The sequence below is a fragment of the Bos taurus genome, chromosome 11 (assembly GCF_002263795.3).
Source record: "Bos taurus isolate L1 Dominette 01449 registration number 42190680 breed Hereford chromosome 11, ARS-UCD2.0, whole genome shotgun sequence".
NCBI classification, from domain to species: Eukaryota; Metazoa; Chordata; class Mammalia; order Artiodactyla; family Bovidae; genus Bos; species Bos taurus.
The window spans coordinates 44,841,177-44,855,942 of NC_037338.1; the positions used below are offsets into that span (position 1 = coordinate 44,841,177).

The 14,766-nt window shown below is 44.4% G+C and overlaps 1 protein-coding gene across 4 annotated transcripts; it reads right to left on the bottom strand.

The window, feature by feature from the left end:
* Positions 1–2,935: 2,935 nt before the first annotated feature.
* Positions 2,936–14,270, bottom strand: LOC100300896 (sulfotransferase 1C4). Of its 4 annotated transcripts, XM_002691338.7 has the most exons (7): positions 14,013–14,270; positions 8,624–8,752; positions 7,578–7,675; positions 7,162–7,288; positions 6,534–6,628; positions 5,076–5,256; positions 2,936–4,191 (listed from the first exon to the last, which is right to left on the bottom strand). In XM_002691338.7, the coding sequence occupies exons 1-7, from the start codon at positions 14,164–14,166 to the stop codon at positions 4,076–4,078; spliced, it is 900 nt and encodes a 299-aa protein (XP_002691384.1). In that variant the 5' UTR covers positions 14,167–14,270; the 3' UTR covers positions 2,936–4,075. The 4 variants fall into 4 exon arrangements, with proteins under 4 accessions (XP_002691384.1, XP_010808338.1, XP_010808339.1 ...); XM_010810036.4 differs by having other exon boundaries at positions 4,098–5,256; XM_010810037.4 differs by having other exon boundaries at positions 4,098–5,256; positions 8,624–8,801; positions 14,013–14,103.
* Positions 14,271–14,766: the final 496 nt, after the last annotated feature.

The window sequence follows — 14,766 nt, forward strand, 5'->3', positions numbered from 1 at the left end:
GTTGTTCACAGGCCTTAAAGACTTCTTGTTTCCATTCACATGAAATAAACCAGACACAAGAGACATTTGTCCAGCTGAAAGAACTTTAAGAAACCACAGCTATAGTCTCATTTCTTTACCCATTGCAGGTTGAGTTTTAGGTCTCCTCATTTCAGATGATCTATTATTATAGGATTGAATTTGGGTGGGGTTCAGAATAAGGGGACTGGTGTGTGTTTAGGTGGATTCATCTCTAATGTGTCAGAAAAGCAGTGGCCTCAGGACCTTCTCCTGCTACTTGAGAATATGGTGTTTGTTTGTTTGTTTGTTTTTTTAAGCATCATCTGAAGCCTGAGACTTCCTGGGTGGCACTAGTGGTAAAGGATCCGCCTGCCAATGCAGGAGACAAAGGAGATGTGGGTTCAATCCCTGGGTCAGGAAGATCCCATGGAGGAGGGCATGGCAACCCACTCCAATATTCTCACTTAGAGAATCCCACGGACAGAGGAGCCTGGCAGGCTACAGTCCATGGGGTCGCAAGGAGTCAGACATGACTGAAGCAACTTAGCACATACACAGGAAACCTTGGACACAGAGGAGTCAGGTGATCCAGGCCAGGGTCTGTTAGGTACAGTTGGTCCCTCTCTGCCTATTTCCAGATAACTGGCAAAGAAACTGGGCACAGGTAATTCAAGCACAAGGGAGGATTGCAGACACCAGGGTCCCTGGGCAGGGTGGTTCCTCTGGGCGAGGATAGCAGGTCAAAACAGCCATGTGCTAGATTGGCCAGTAGAGGGGGCAAGGAGGTCAGCATGGTGCTTCCCACTGGCTCAGAGACCAAGGAGGTCATCCTGTAGTCCTAGTTGTTGCAGACTTGGGTTGGGCTAGAACAGGAACAGTGAAAGTGTGCATGTGCCTGTGCGTGTGTGTGTTGGGGGTGCAGGCTGATGCTTTGTACTGGCTTATTCAGTCCGCACAGTAACAGAGCATCTTCTGTGCACCTAGTTCTCTGCTGGGGGAAGTGCAACTGTAACTAAGACAAAAAAGGTCTCCTTACTGGACTAGTGGTAGAGACAGATGATAAGCATGGAAACCGTTAATTTAACAGAGGTATGAGTTATGGAGAAAGTAATGCAATGTTACATAACAGGATCTGTTTCATTTTCTTTCTTTATTTTTTAAATTTTATTTTATTTAACTTTACAATATTGTATTGATTTTGCCATATATCAAAATGAATCTGCCACAGGTATACATGTGTTCCCCATCCTGAACCCTCCTCCCTCCTCCCTCCCCATACCATCCCTCTGGGTCATCCCAGTGCACCAGCCAAAGCATCCAGTATTGTGCATCGAACCTGTTTCATTTTCATTTAAAAGTTTTACTAACAATAATTGTATATATTTAATTGTGTATCTTTATGGTGTACAGGGCTTCCCTGGTGGCCCAGATGGTAAAGAATCTGCCTGCAATGCAGGACACCTGAGTTCGACAACTGGGTCGGGAAGATCCCCTGGAGTAGGAAATGGCAACCCACTCCAGTATTCTTGCCTGGAGAATTCCTTAGACAGAGGAGCATGTTGGGCTATAGTCCATGGGGTCGCAAACAGTCAGAGATGACTGAGCGACTTTCACTTACTTTATTTATAAAGTATACATGATGGTTTGATATATGTACACACAGCAGAGTGATTACTACTGCAGCTAATTAACGTCTTCACGTATTTATATGTATGATGAGAGTATCTGAAATGTACTCTCTTAGCAATTTCCAGTTTTCAGTACTTTTTTTGTGGCTGTGCAGTGAGGGATGCTGGATGTTAATTCCCCAACCAGGGATCGAACCCAGACTGACAGCAGCAAAACATGGAGTCTTAACCACTGGACCACCAGGGAGTTCCCAGTACAGTCTTATTAACTATAGTCATCATGCTGGACGCCAGATCTCTAGATTACTTGTCCTACGTAACTGTAGCTTTATGCCCTTTGACGAATATTCCTATACCCCCCACCCCACCTCCAGTCCCCAGTAGCCGCAGTTTTGCTTTCTGCCTCTACATATTCAACTTGTAAATTTATTTTTAATTTTTTTAAAATGTGTGTGACAGTTTATTATTTTCATTTAAATATTTCAGTGTAATAGTCTAAACATTTAAAAATGTAATTCTTTTGAAAACAATACAATTTATTTATGTAAACCCAAGGTTATAAGCTGAAAATGACCAGATTTTGTTTATTTCTTTAATTGAAGTATAGTTGACCTACAATATTGTATTAATTCCAGGTGTTCTGTACAGTGATTTGACATTTATATACATTGAGGATTGATCACCACAATAAGTCTAGTAACCATCTGTTACCTTATAAAATTATTGCAATATTATTGACTATATTCTCTATGCTGTATATTACAGTCTGTACCCGTGAGTCTGTTTCTGTTTTTTAGATTCCACATGTAAGTGAAACAATGTGGTTTTTGTCTTTGATTATTTCACTTACTTAGTCTAAAATCTTCTAGGTCCATCCATGTTGTCACAAATAACAAGATCACATTTTTTATGCCTGAGTAATATTCCATCACACACACACACACACAACCGCACGCCAAATCTTATTTATCCATTCGTCTGTCAATGGACATTTAGGTTTCTATGTCTTGGCTATTGTAAATGGTGCTGCTATGAACATTGGGGTACAGGTGTCTTTTCAAATTTTAAGTAATTTAAGTTACTACATGCAGCTAGTGGCTAACACAGTAAGCTCTAGAAGATAACTGGTATAAGACTACTTAAAATATAAGAAGTCGGCTTTTTAGATTTCCTTGACTGACAGAGTATTTTAGTTACTTAGTTCTCAGTTCTTGCCGTTTGGTGTGCATTGAAGTATTTAGCAAGGTCCTTGTCTTGGGAAAAAATGAGCAAATGAAAATTTAAATAAGCACAAAGGAGACAATACAGACCTATAAGATATTTAATAACACACTTTAATCTTAACCACATAAGAATTATGTTATGTGTGAAAGACTTCCAAAGAGCAGATGGTCCTTCAGTTTGCAGTATTGGCAGGAAGATGGGAGGCCTGTGCTGGTTAGTGAACTTGCTATTTAAGTTTTAAACTGGTGGGGAGAAAGGAAAGGAAACGTCTGGAGAAGGTGGGATGACAGTAAACCAGTTGGGGTGGGGAGGAGCCTGCAAGACGCGCTTGGACCCAGCGAGGTGGTTCTCTGCTGGAGTTAGGAGGGGGTTTGGCAGCATGAAATCCACCTGGCAGGCGGTTTGGAAGGTAAGTCACCTATGTCATAAGGTAAGTCACCCATGTAGCTGCCTTTGAATCGATGGCTAAAAATGCTTGGGATGTACCTTGTAGGCAGCAAACATTCAGAATCATCGAAAGATTCTGAGCTAAAGAGAAATGTAATGAGTCTTGTTGTGGGAAAAGAAGGTTGGCAGATGTATGATGAACAGAGAAACAAGTTTTGTAGCTCATAGGCAAGGGAGAGGCTTCTGAACCAGAAGGGTGTCTGCAGAGGTAAGGCATCCTGGAAACACACACTGACAGGTGTTGCTGATGGATTAGAACACAGTTGAGGAGGGGCTAGAGGGAGGTGGGTCAAGGTGCAAGTCTGGGAGGGGTTGGCAGGGAGTGGGAGGGGAGTCCAGGGAAATGCAGAGGCAGAGGTGAGGGACGGGGGTGGAGGCACTGAAGGAAGAAGCCTGGAGTGAATGAGAACGTTTCAGGGGAAAACAGTCACCTGCAAGAAATAGTAACTATTGACACATTTTAGTGCTATTTTTATAAATTTGCTTAAACCAACACTGAATCTGAAAACTTGAGTATATTCTTATGTGATGATCAGAGCATATTTAACGTGTTCACACGCGTGTGGTCTGCAGAAAACTGACGCATCATGATCATTAGCAAGGATGCCAGGGTTGTAAGTCTCCGCCTTCCACCTGGCCCCAACCTCTGTTAGCTCCATCTTTTTTTAGGGTGAACAAAAGCAGACACAAGAAGCACTGGTCCCTCCACCTGAATTCAATATCATGGGGTCAGGGTAATCAACTTTATACCAATTAAATCTGGTGCTTTTTCTTCCTTACGAGAATCGAAAGTGGAGAGTTAGAGTGGTGTCAGCCATGTTCTTCCTGTAATCATCATCAAATCTCTCGTTCTGGGCCACGGTGAAGTAGTTCTTCCAATCCCCGATGACCCCTGGAACAGTCGTGGTAGGGAGTCAGTACTGTGGTGGGAGTGGGGTCGGGGGGTGTAGGGGAGGGGGACCTGGGAGGGGTGGTTCTCTGTTCTCCTGCTCTTGTATGAGGAGTTCTACCCCCTGCCCCGGAGACATTCCTCTGGCTGGCCCAGCAGGGCCTCCTCCAGGAGGGAGGAAGGATCACCTGTCTGGTTTGTGGGTCGGGAGATGGCAAGGTTGTGTGAGCAGCAGGGCTGAGGGCCACTCCTGTGTGTCCTTCCTGAGCATCGAAGCAAGGTCTGTGCCAACAGAGCAAGCAGGGCCTGCTAGTGGAGGGACTGCACGTGCCGTTTTGAGAAAAGAAGATTCCCCCCAATTCTCCAGTTGCAATCCCTGTTTCCTTTCCCAGGCTGGTTTTTCTCCATACGGTCATCTATTATCCTGCATGTTTTTTCATTTGCTTTCTTGTGTACGGCTAGAATATAGTTTCCACGAGCGCTGAGCTTTCCTGTGTTTTGTTCACTGCTCTGAACATTACCCAGAACAGAGCCCGGCACATAGTAGCCACTTGAAAAGTAGTTTTGAATGAATGGACCTTTCTGACAGCCTGGAACTCTCTATAAAGTGGATCCTTTGCTCCATCTGACTCGATTCTGTATCTTTTCACCTTATCAGCCAGAACTCCAGAGGGAACAGGAGGATATGCGGTTAGACCTAGACACCAAATCTCACTTTCCACTTGTGGCTGAATGTTAATTTCATCTGTGGTTTCTTAAATTGTTCTTTTCCCAGAATCCTTCATTATCAATCCTATTTTTCTTTTGTATAGAAAGGAAACTCCTCAGAGAGTATGAAATATTGGACAGTTCCTTTAGGATTATGACCAAAAGGAAACATTGAAAACCTTTTCTAATGAATGGAGAAATCGACTGGTTCATGTGTTCATTCGCAACCGACGTGTAGTTTGCCATCGGGTTCTGCTTCATGATGCTAAATGAAGTGTGGTAAAGAATTATATCCAGAAGTTTATCATCTAAGCTCTTTCCAATAAATTCTGCCAGCTTCTGAATTTCATGCTTTGGGTTCTACGAGCAGAGTCAAAAGAAAAGACTTGGTATAAGATAATGTAATCAATGAATAATAGTCTTAAAAGAATATTGAAACAAATTAATAATAGACATCAGTAATAAGCCATGAGTTAAAATTTTTAAAAATTGTATCTCACAAATGTTCAACTTTTCAGAAATGACTCATTTAGTTGTGGTACTCATACTGTTCTCTGTACTGCTGCTGCTGCTGCTACTAAGTCCCTACAGTTGTGTGCGACCCCACAGACAGCAGCCCACCAGGCTCCCGAATTCCTGGGAGTCTCCAAGCAAGAACACTGGAGTAGGGTGCCGTTGCCTTCTCCAGTTCTCTATTAACTGCCGTCTTTACGCTGTTCTTGCTCTAACATGTGAACTGGGTCATGTCAGTAAGATGCTGGAAACACAGTGACCTGGAGTGCGTGGGACAGGCTCCACGGAGCAGTATGTCCAGGGTCAGGTCCAAATGTCCTGCTCCAGCCCGTCCGATAAATGCCCCCAGGGGAGGCACTGAACTGATGCTGAGCGCAGACGTCACAGTGGCTTCGGGGACCTGGCCACAGCGGCCTGTTTCCTGCTTCTGTCTGTGATGTACCAAAAAATCAGAGCCTCCAAAATCAGGCTCTCAGTTACAAATCCAAGGACAGAGATTGTCATTCTGTACAGACCCAGTGGAGTCACAAAAGTGCTGGGTAGATGACCATTTACCATCAGCTCTCATGACACCACCTCCTTCAGTCCTGATAGCATCTCTTGGGGTGTATATTACTATCTCCTCTCTAGTGACTTCTAACATCAAAATTCCTAGATGTCAAACATCTTCACAAAGAAGAATTGCCAGCAAGCAGTAAGCCAGAACTTGGGTTCGAGAATCCATAGTGTTTCCCACTGCACCAAATTTCTTAAACTGTTTCTTGAAACTCTCTCATTCCTCTAGCACTAAGGAAAGAAACCAAAATGTACTAGAGACTTTTTTCCTTCTAATGGGAATTTTAAAATACACGCCGCAAGGGGGGAGAATAGCATCGCTCATGTTTGCCATCCTCTGCCTGTAAGGAAAAGGTATCCCACAGCCCAGAGTTCTAGGAAGCTCGGGTGAGACTGTGATATGGAAACTCATGATGTGCCAGGTGTGCTGTGATGGGTGGACGGGGCAGCCAGCGAAACACAGCATCTCCTGTGCCCGACTGCAATCTGAGGGTCCCCGATGGGGTGCACACATTGCAACTGAAGCATTTATGGTCAAATGGGGACTTGTTAGGTGGCCTGGTCCTCACCTCCTTCATGTCCTCGTAGAAGAGATAGAGGATGCGGTGCTGGTCCTTGGCCTGCCACCAGCCCTTCACGTGGTCGTACCAGGAGCCCCAGCACACTGCAGGATGGGACCAGAACAGGGCCGTGAGTCACAGAAACCCAGTGACAAGTACACCCCCCATCCCCACCGCGGCCCCAGGAGGAGGATCCTAAAGGGAGGGAGGAGGTACCCCTTGTGATTCCTTCATGGTGAAGCCAGCTAAAGGAAATCAGTCCTGAATATTCATTGGAAGGATGGATGTTGAAGCTGAAACTCCAATACTTTGGCCAATACTGATGCGAAGAGCTGACTCATTGGAAAAGACCCTGATGCTGGGAAAGACTGAAGGCTGGAGGAGAAGGGGATGACAGAGGATGAGATGGTTGGATGGCATCACTCACTCAGTGGGCATGAGACTGAGTAAAATCTGGGAGTAGTTGATGGACAGGGAGGCCTGGCATGCTGCGGTCCATGGGGTTGCAAAGAGTTGGATACAACTGAACAGCTGAATTGAACCAAAAGCCAGCAGAGCCCCTGCTGTTCTCAGAAACTGACACCTTTTTTGTAGAATGCTTGAGGGTTTTGAGACAGGATGGAAACGAAGGGCTCACCTTTCCCAGCCTGAAAACTCTCAAAGTATTCTTCCCAGGAGCCTGGAGCAGGAAGGTTTCTATTCATCCTGTGGAAGTGGTAATAAGACACCATGCTGTCCTTGGGATTCCTGGCTACATAGATCATCTAGAAGTGGAGAGAGGAAGGGGAGAAGCAAAACCAGGATTAGAACAGCAGGCAATGACGTGAGGGTGGGCATATTCCACACAGGTTGGTATTCCTGAGGCTGTGTTTCTGTGCTGTGGCTTTAGTGGGAGGTGGAAAGGATTCATGTCAATCTGCGTGTTGATGATGTGTGACCAGTGGACTTTTTGTTTTTGTTTTGTTTTTAACAAGTGACATGTTTTAAGAGGAAATTGAAGACCACTCTGAGAGCCTTCTAAGGGGCCAAATCTGCATTCCTTTGGCTCCCTACCTTACAGTTTTTCTCCAGGAAAGATGGTGGCAGCAAATGGAAGGGGAGATGTGTCTTCAACATCCGGGGTGAGGTCATTGCATTCGCTTGTTTCAAGCCTGTGAAATTAGTTTTGAACAACTTTCCATTATTTTTTTCCATTTGCTTCAGAAACTTGCTGCCCCATTTTTACTCTATTAGGAACACTCCAGACCACCTGTAACTCTCTGTGGCTTTCGTATGAGAGAATGGGGGTTTTGGCTAGAGCCGTTTTTGTTTTTGCCACATAGTTTGTGGGATTCTAGTTCCCCAGCCAGGATTGGTCATGCTTCCTGCAGTGAGAGCATCATCTTAACCACTGGCCACTAGCAAAGTCTCTAGAACAGCTTTTAACCATACAATGAAGCAAGTAAATAAGAACCTGAAAAATTCCAATGCTTCCACCATAAAATTATCTTTCCTAGGCTTGTCTTTGTGGAATGAGTTTAATTTCTAATTGGAGAATCAAAACTTACTTTTATTTTAAAACTTTTAAAATATTTATATTTATTTTAATATTTATTTATATTTATTTGGCTGCACCAGGTCTTAACTGTGTTTCTAGTTTCCCTGAGCAGGCATTGAACCCAGGTCCCTTGCATTGAGAGCTTGGAATCTTAGCCACTGGACCACCGGCAACTTTACTCCTTTACCTTACTTTTGTATGAACAGAAACTCAATTAGAAAATGTCTGAAATATAGCCATGGCCAGACAGTGAAAAAGAGTCCTGAAGTCCATTGATGGTGGTTTGAACACCTGGGGTTCTGAAAGGGCTGCTGTGCTTAGTCACTCAGTCATGTCCACCAGGCTCTTCTGTCTATGGAGTTCTCCAGACAAGAATACTGCAATGGGTTGCCATTTCCTTTTCTAGGGGATCTTCCCAACCCAAGGATGGAACTCACGTCTCCTGCATTTGCAGGTGGATTCTTTACCACAGCACCACCTTGGAAGCCTGAGAGGGCTGCTGGCTAGTAAAAATTCTGGGTACATCTAGACCTGGGGTCAGATGCAGCCATGATGTACTCACCAGATAATCCTCGGGAAGGGATTGTCCACTCGATGAAGGGAAATCGCTCATGTGTGGGTGCCCTCTGGCTTTGCTTGACATCACCCCCGTTTTGTATCAAGTCCACAATCTCCTGAATCCACGTTGTTCCTTGATCCATGGGTAAGAACAGGAGGCACAGACATTATCTTCCGCATTTCTTAGGATATGAGCAAATGCTGGTTAGAGTAGCTGTGTGAACATTGAAGCCTGCTGTATATTGGAATTCAGAAAACATCCTTGTTTGTTTACATCTTGTGTTATCATAATACGGATTTTTAGGCAAACACTCCAGTTTGGAGTGGACATAAGATTCATAAATAGACAGTTCTTCTTTTCTCTGTCACAACCATTCATTAGGGTTGTCATGCTACAGAGTTGGTGGCATTGTTCCTTAGAAAGGTGGAGTGGAAGTCTTTCTCTCCCAGCTGTGATGTGGGGTCGTCCCTGTGTGATCTTCAGACTGTTTCCCAAGTGCACAGCCTGAGGTTGGTACCCAGGAGGCTTTGTTGTGTGTTGGCTAAATGAGCGAGTGATTAGGGCTTAGTCTCCGTGTTCACGCTGTCCTGTTTTTCCTGAAGGCTAGAAAGTGCATTTCCTAGGCTCCTTTGCCACTGAGATTCTCAACACCCTGAGACTGATTTACCTTCTGAGAGTTAAAAGAAGGAGACAGAGGTCTGAGGGTGGCCCCACCGGGTACAAGGTGTGTGGAAGCCACTCCACATATCTGGGTCAAGCACGGAGCTCGATCCAGAAGCTGCACCCGCCACACTACCCCTGGAGGAGGGCTTCCATCTGCAGTTTCAGTCACTTATATGGGCCCCATCCTGACTAGCGTGGGGGCTGCTACCTATTCTGCAGCCTTGAAGACCTATTGAACCAGACGTCTGACCACGTCCATGTCAGGAGGAGATTGAATAGCAGTGGCGTTTTATTTCCTATATGAGTTGGTCTCTAATATTATCTGGCACCAACTCTTCATTACGGGTTAAAGGACCAATATTTCTTTAGCTATCAACTCAAAGGAAGTTGGAGTCATCTGTACTAGGTTTTTTTTTTTTTTTTTTCAGCCTCTAAGTCATCATTTATTGATTCATAGAGCACCCATCACATGATCCAGGTGCTTTACATACAGTAAACATCACAACAGAACTCTCATATAAATACAATCAACAAATTACAGGAAAAAAAAATTGGAATGAAGCAACATTAGGTCAAATTTCAAAGATGCTGAGAAGTGGCAGTACACAAAAGGTAATTCCACCAACTGGAGACCAGATGGGCAAAGATACACAGGCATGACAATCCCAAATGGGCAGATTTGTAGAGGGTGAATGAGCATATAAAATTTCACAACCAAGAATGAAGGCCATTAAAGATACTATGACACCCAAGTGATCACAGAACTAGTCGAAAAACCTCACAAAGATATTACCTTGTAATGACATGGAAACCAACCTCATTTGGATTTTAAGCTCACCAGAAGAGGCCAGAAAGCCACGGAAATAGTCCATCTCATTATGAGCCCAGACTGAAATCGATAAGCCTTTACAAGAAATTGGAGTAAATTTAGGAAACAGCCAACAGTTCTACAATCCATAAGAATATACAGGTGTTGTTGATAGTTGGCACGTGGTCAGGGAGAAAAATCCTTTCCCTAAAGCAGAGGACTCACCTCACACAAATGATGAGGCATTGCTGGGACAAAAGCCACCAGAATTAGTGTCACCTGAGTGTGGTTTAATATCAAATGTAGAGCCATTTAGATTCACACTGTCAGATGAACACTGGGAAAGGCACAGATGACACCTCTGACAGAGGAAGCCGAAACATCTCTCGAGGCTTGTGTTTCCATATGTAGCATGGTCAGGGCACCAGGTGGTAAAGGGCATCAAGAGGTTTGCTCATTTCTGGCTCTCCAACTCCCCAAGATCTAGCCCTAAAAAACACACAATCACACCAAAGTAACTGCATTAAAGTGGCACTTAAGAGTTTAAGAATAGTTGTCCCTGAGTTACTTGGTCCTTTGCTCCTCCCTGAAGAGTCAAATCCCAGGTTTTAACTCAAGAGATTGCTAGGAGAATTACAGCCACAAGAGAGCAAAACTCAGACTCCATCTTGCCACAAACCACCATCACGCGGACAATTTAAGAATAAAAGGGATGGCATTCAAAGTCCCAGGTAAGTATGCAGTACTGGTGCTTTGGGGTAACAGTGCTGACAGAGTCTTTGTAAAAGTAAAGTCACACACACAAAAAAGTAAAGTCACAAGCAGAGTTCTTAGAGAAAACTGGCTGCAGTGACTCAAAACAGTTTCACATTCAGCCATCATACATTTACAGGCTTTTTGTTTGTTTTTTAATGCTTCAGAGTGAAGAAGAGGCTGACATTTAGAAAAATCACTCTCTACTCTGACTACATCCTTAATTATTTCACTTTAAAAAAGACACGCAAAGTTTGTAAAGGACTGGCTACTTGCAGGAATCCTTTCATTCTGTCAAAAAATTTCTCCAAACCCCACAAAGCAGAGATGTACCAGTTCTCACTGATTCTCAACAGTTAAACGCCATGTCTCATCAGGTACTGTCTCAAGTTCTGCCCCTTCTATGCCAGACACTGTCCCAGTCCCAACTTTATACCAAACACAGAAACCTGGGCCTGCCTTTAACACTGCACATGCTTATTTTACCACTTCCTGAAAACTGTTTTAGAAAACTTATAGTATGAAATATATTTATGCTCAAACAGTAAGAAAAACCCAAGTGGACTATGTCAGTGACAGAATCTATATGTCAAACAGCAAAGCATTTATAGCCCTGTAATGCTTTGAGATTCATATAAGAATCCATAGAGAGTCCAATATATATACTGATGGCCGTGTGATTTTCAAGTATTAAGTTTGTTTGCATAAGGAATCAACCTGAGATTTTTCTAAACTGCACTTCTCTGACATTATTATAACCTTCATTCAATACAATAAAAGCCAACAACTTGACAAATTATTGGAAAAAAATTATATTTTGGAAGAACTCACTACATAAGGTGACAGAATTCCAAAATCAAATTACATGAAAATATACATTGCAATTTCTTTGTACAATAGGTGAGAAAATTCTGCAGTATTAGAATAGAGGCAAAGAAATATGAAGGGCTAAGGGGAAGGGTACGAGGGTAAACAGCATTTTTAATAGCAAACCCAGAAGTTAAGTAGAAAGCCTGTAGCTGTGCATGCTTTATTCATCCAACCTGTACTAGTTTTGTGTGTTTACTATGAATTTTGGCGGCTTCCTAGGTGGCTCAGTGACAAAGAATCCCCATGCCAAGCAGGAGATGTGGGTTTAATCCCTGGGTTGGGAAGATCCCCTGGAGTAGGAAATGGCACCCCATTCCAGTATTCTTGCCTGGAGAATTCCATGGACAAAGGTGGGCTACAGTCCATGGGGTTTCAGAGTCAGACATGACTTAGCGACTAAACAACAACTCTGAATTTATAGGCACAGGCTAACATTGGGGAGGTTTAAAGTCACCTGGTCCTTGGGGTCAGAGGTCAGTGATTCTACAATGTGTATATCTCTGCTCAGTCACAGAGTGTTTACTATTTTGCTAAAAATCTCAGTGAAAACCTTTACAGCATCTGAGCTTGTTTCTTGTTCCCTTTTATCAATACAGCCTTTATTAGCATATGCAGTTTTCATGACTGATTAAATACTGCATTAGCTGGTAAGTGCTTTTCTTTCTGTTGTTATTAGATTGTAACCCCTAACTCATGAAAACTCTAAATGAATCAAACTTTAATACTCACTTTTGGTAGGTGGAAAAAGATGAAAGATTAAGCATTGTACTGAAATTATGGTGATAGAGTAGAATTGTGAGTGAAATAAGGCAGTGAGATGTGATTCCCCACCAGTGGTTACTTTCAGAAACTCACATTTAGAAAATTTTAATTCTGAACAAACTCATGAGAAGTAATATCAGAAAGTGAGGGCTGATTTGAAACCAGTTGACACATGAGTCTAAGGCCCCATCTGCCTGTAGAGCCTTTTATCAAATCAACACAGATAAAGTCAAAGGGTGGGTGGAGTATATGTGTGTGCCCATGAGTGCATATAGCAGAAATTATTGACAGTTATTGATTTTGCAAAGAGCAAATGTATGTGCAGTTGGGGCATGAGCTGAGTACTGTGTTTTGGTCTAACAGTGCTGCTGCTGCTGCTGAGTCGCTCAGTCGTGTCCGACTCTGTGTGACTCCAGAGACGACAGCCAACTAGGCTCCTCCGTCCATGGGATTTTACAGGCAAAAGTGCTGGAGTGGGGTGCTATTGCCTTCTCTCTTGGTCTAACTGTAGATGCACACAAATAGCTGCAGAGAATTCCTCGTCCTGGCTCACCCCCAAATTTACATGACGCAGTGGCTGAGCTCAAGTTTGTCCTGTTTCTACAGTAACTTTGTTAAACTGATTATATTGAAATAAGAATGCAGGTTTACAACATACCACCGGGAGGGTGGAGATGCAGAGAGTAGGTCTGGGACCCTGAGCAGGAGGACTTAGGAGTTCAGCCTTACAGAACATAAACCCCCTTCTCCGCTTGCGTGCTCCCCCAACTAGCTGGGGGTGCCCAGTCTGGATCTGCTGTAAGGGCCTTCCCTGCTGCTAAGTTGCTCAGTTGTGTCCGACTCTGTGCGACCCCAGAGATGGCAGCCCTCTAGGCTCTGCCGTCCCTGGGATTCTCCAGGCAAGAACACTGGAGTGGGTTGCCATTTCCTTCTCCAATGCATTAAAGTGAAAACTGAAAGTGAAACTGCTCAGTCCTGTCTGACTCGCAGCGACCCCAGGGACTGCAGCCCACCAGGCTCCTCCATCCATGGGATTTTCCAGTCAAGAGTGCTGGAGTGGGGTGTTATTGCCTTCTCTCTTGGTCTTACTGTAGATGCAGACAAATAGCTGCAGAGAACTCCTCGTCCCGGCTCACACCCAAATTACATCACACAGTGGCTGAGCTCAAGTTTGTCCTGTTTCTACAGTAACTTTGTTAAACTGATTATATTTAAACTGCAGCCCACCTGGTAACAAGTAAATCAACAAGTCTGGCCCTTTGTTTCAGACTGTTTGATTTACTCTCTTGCAGGAAAGTAAACAACATGCACTTCACAGGCAGTATTAAATTCTTAAGATGTGTAGGTCATTTTAATGTTTTTTGTGTGGTCCCCCCGCCCCGTCCCCGTGATTTGTGTTGGCCGTATCCCTCTGCCCACTGAATGGTTTTCTGCTGAAACCCCAGTGGGTTTCTCAACATCCTCAGTGCTGTGTCTTGCTTGCTTCTGTCCCTGCCCCTCCTCCCACCTCTCCTGTCCCTTGTCCCTCCCACCTACCTGCTTTAGGGTAACTAGAAATGAGCAGGTCATCAGGCCTGGCTTGGAAGCTCTGGATCTGATCCCAGGTGTCACAGGTGGGCTTGGGCTGCAGGATGCCTTCCACGTAGTCCACAGCCACGCGACTCATGCCCTCAGATTTCAAAGCCTCCATGTTGTTCAAGGCCAATGGCAGCGGTCAGAAATTTCAGCTCGGGAAAATGTTACTCTGAGACAGCTCAGAGCTGCGTGCTCGGCGGCTTACAGACAGGGGAGGGCTGAGACCTCAGGTCCTGCCAGGAGTTGCCCAACGAGGGCCAGCTGGCCTGGCCAGAGGGTGGCAACTCTGGCTTAGGACTTTGCACACAGCACTTTTAACCAGCTGTAGCCGCCTCTGGGAGGGGCAGTGACCTAGCTGCCTAGCCCTGTGCTCTGGGCTGCTCCGAGGCTCCCCGCCCCCGGCTGTGTTCCTTGTGCCTTCAGCCACTCTTCTGTGCCCTTAGCGATGGTCAGGGCCACCTCATTTGCAGTCCTACTCTGCATTCACATAATAATTCACAGATCTCTTTAATTCTTTCTTCTGAGAAATTTAAGCTCATTACAAAGTTGCAGGAAATCTGCATGTGGTCTTACAAGTTGCGGCAGAGACTCACTGCCATGAAAGGCTGGAAGGAAGCTTGTGCTGCCAACAGTGAGAGCTTAGACCCAACCTCCCAGCGCAGATGTGGGAGTGGGGGATCAGCAGTGTTATTTTTAAGACTCAAATAGAGGAGGC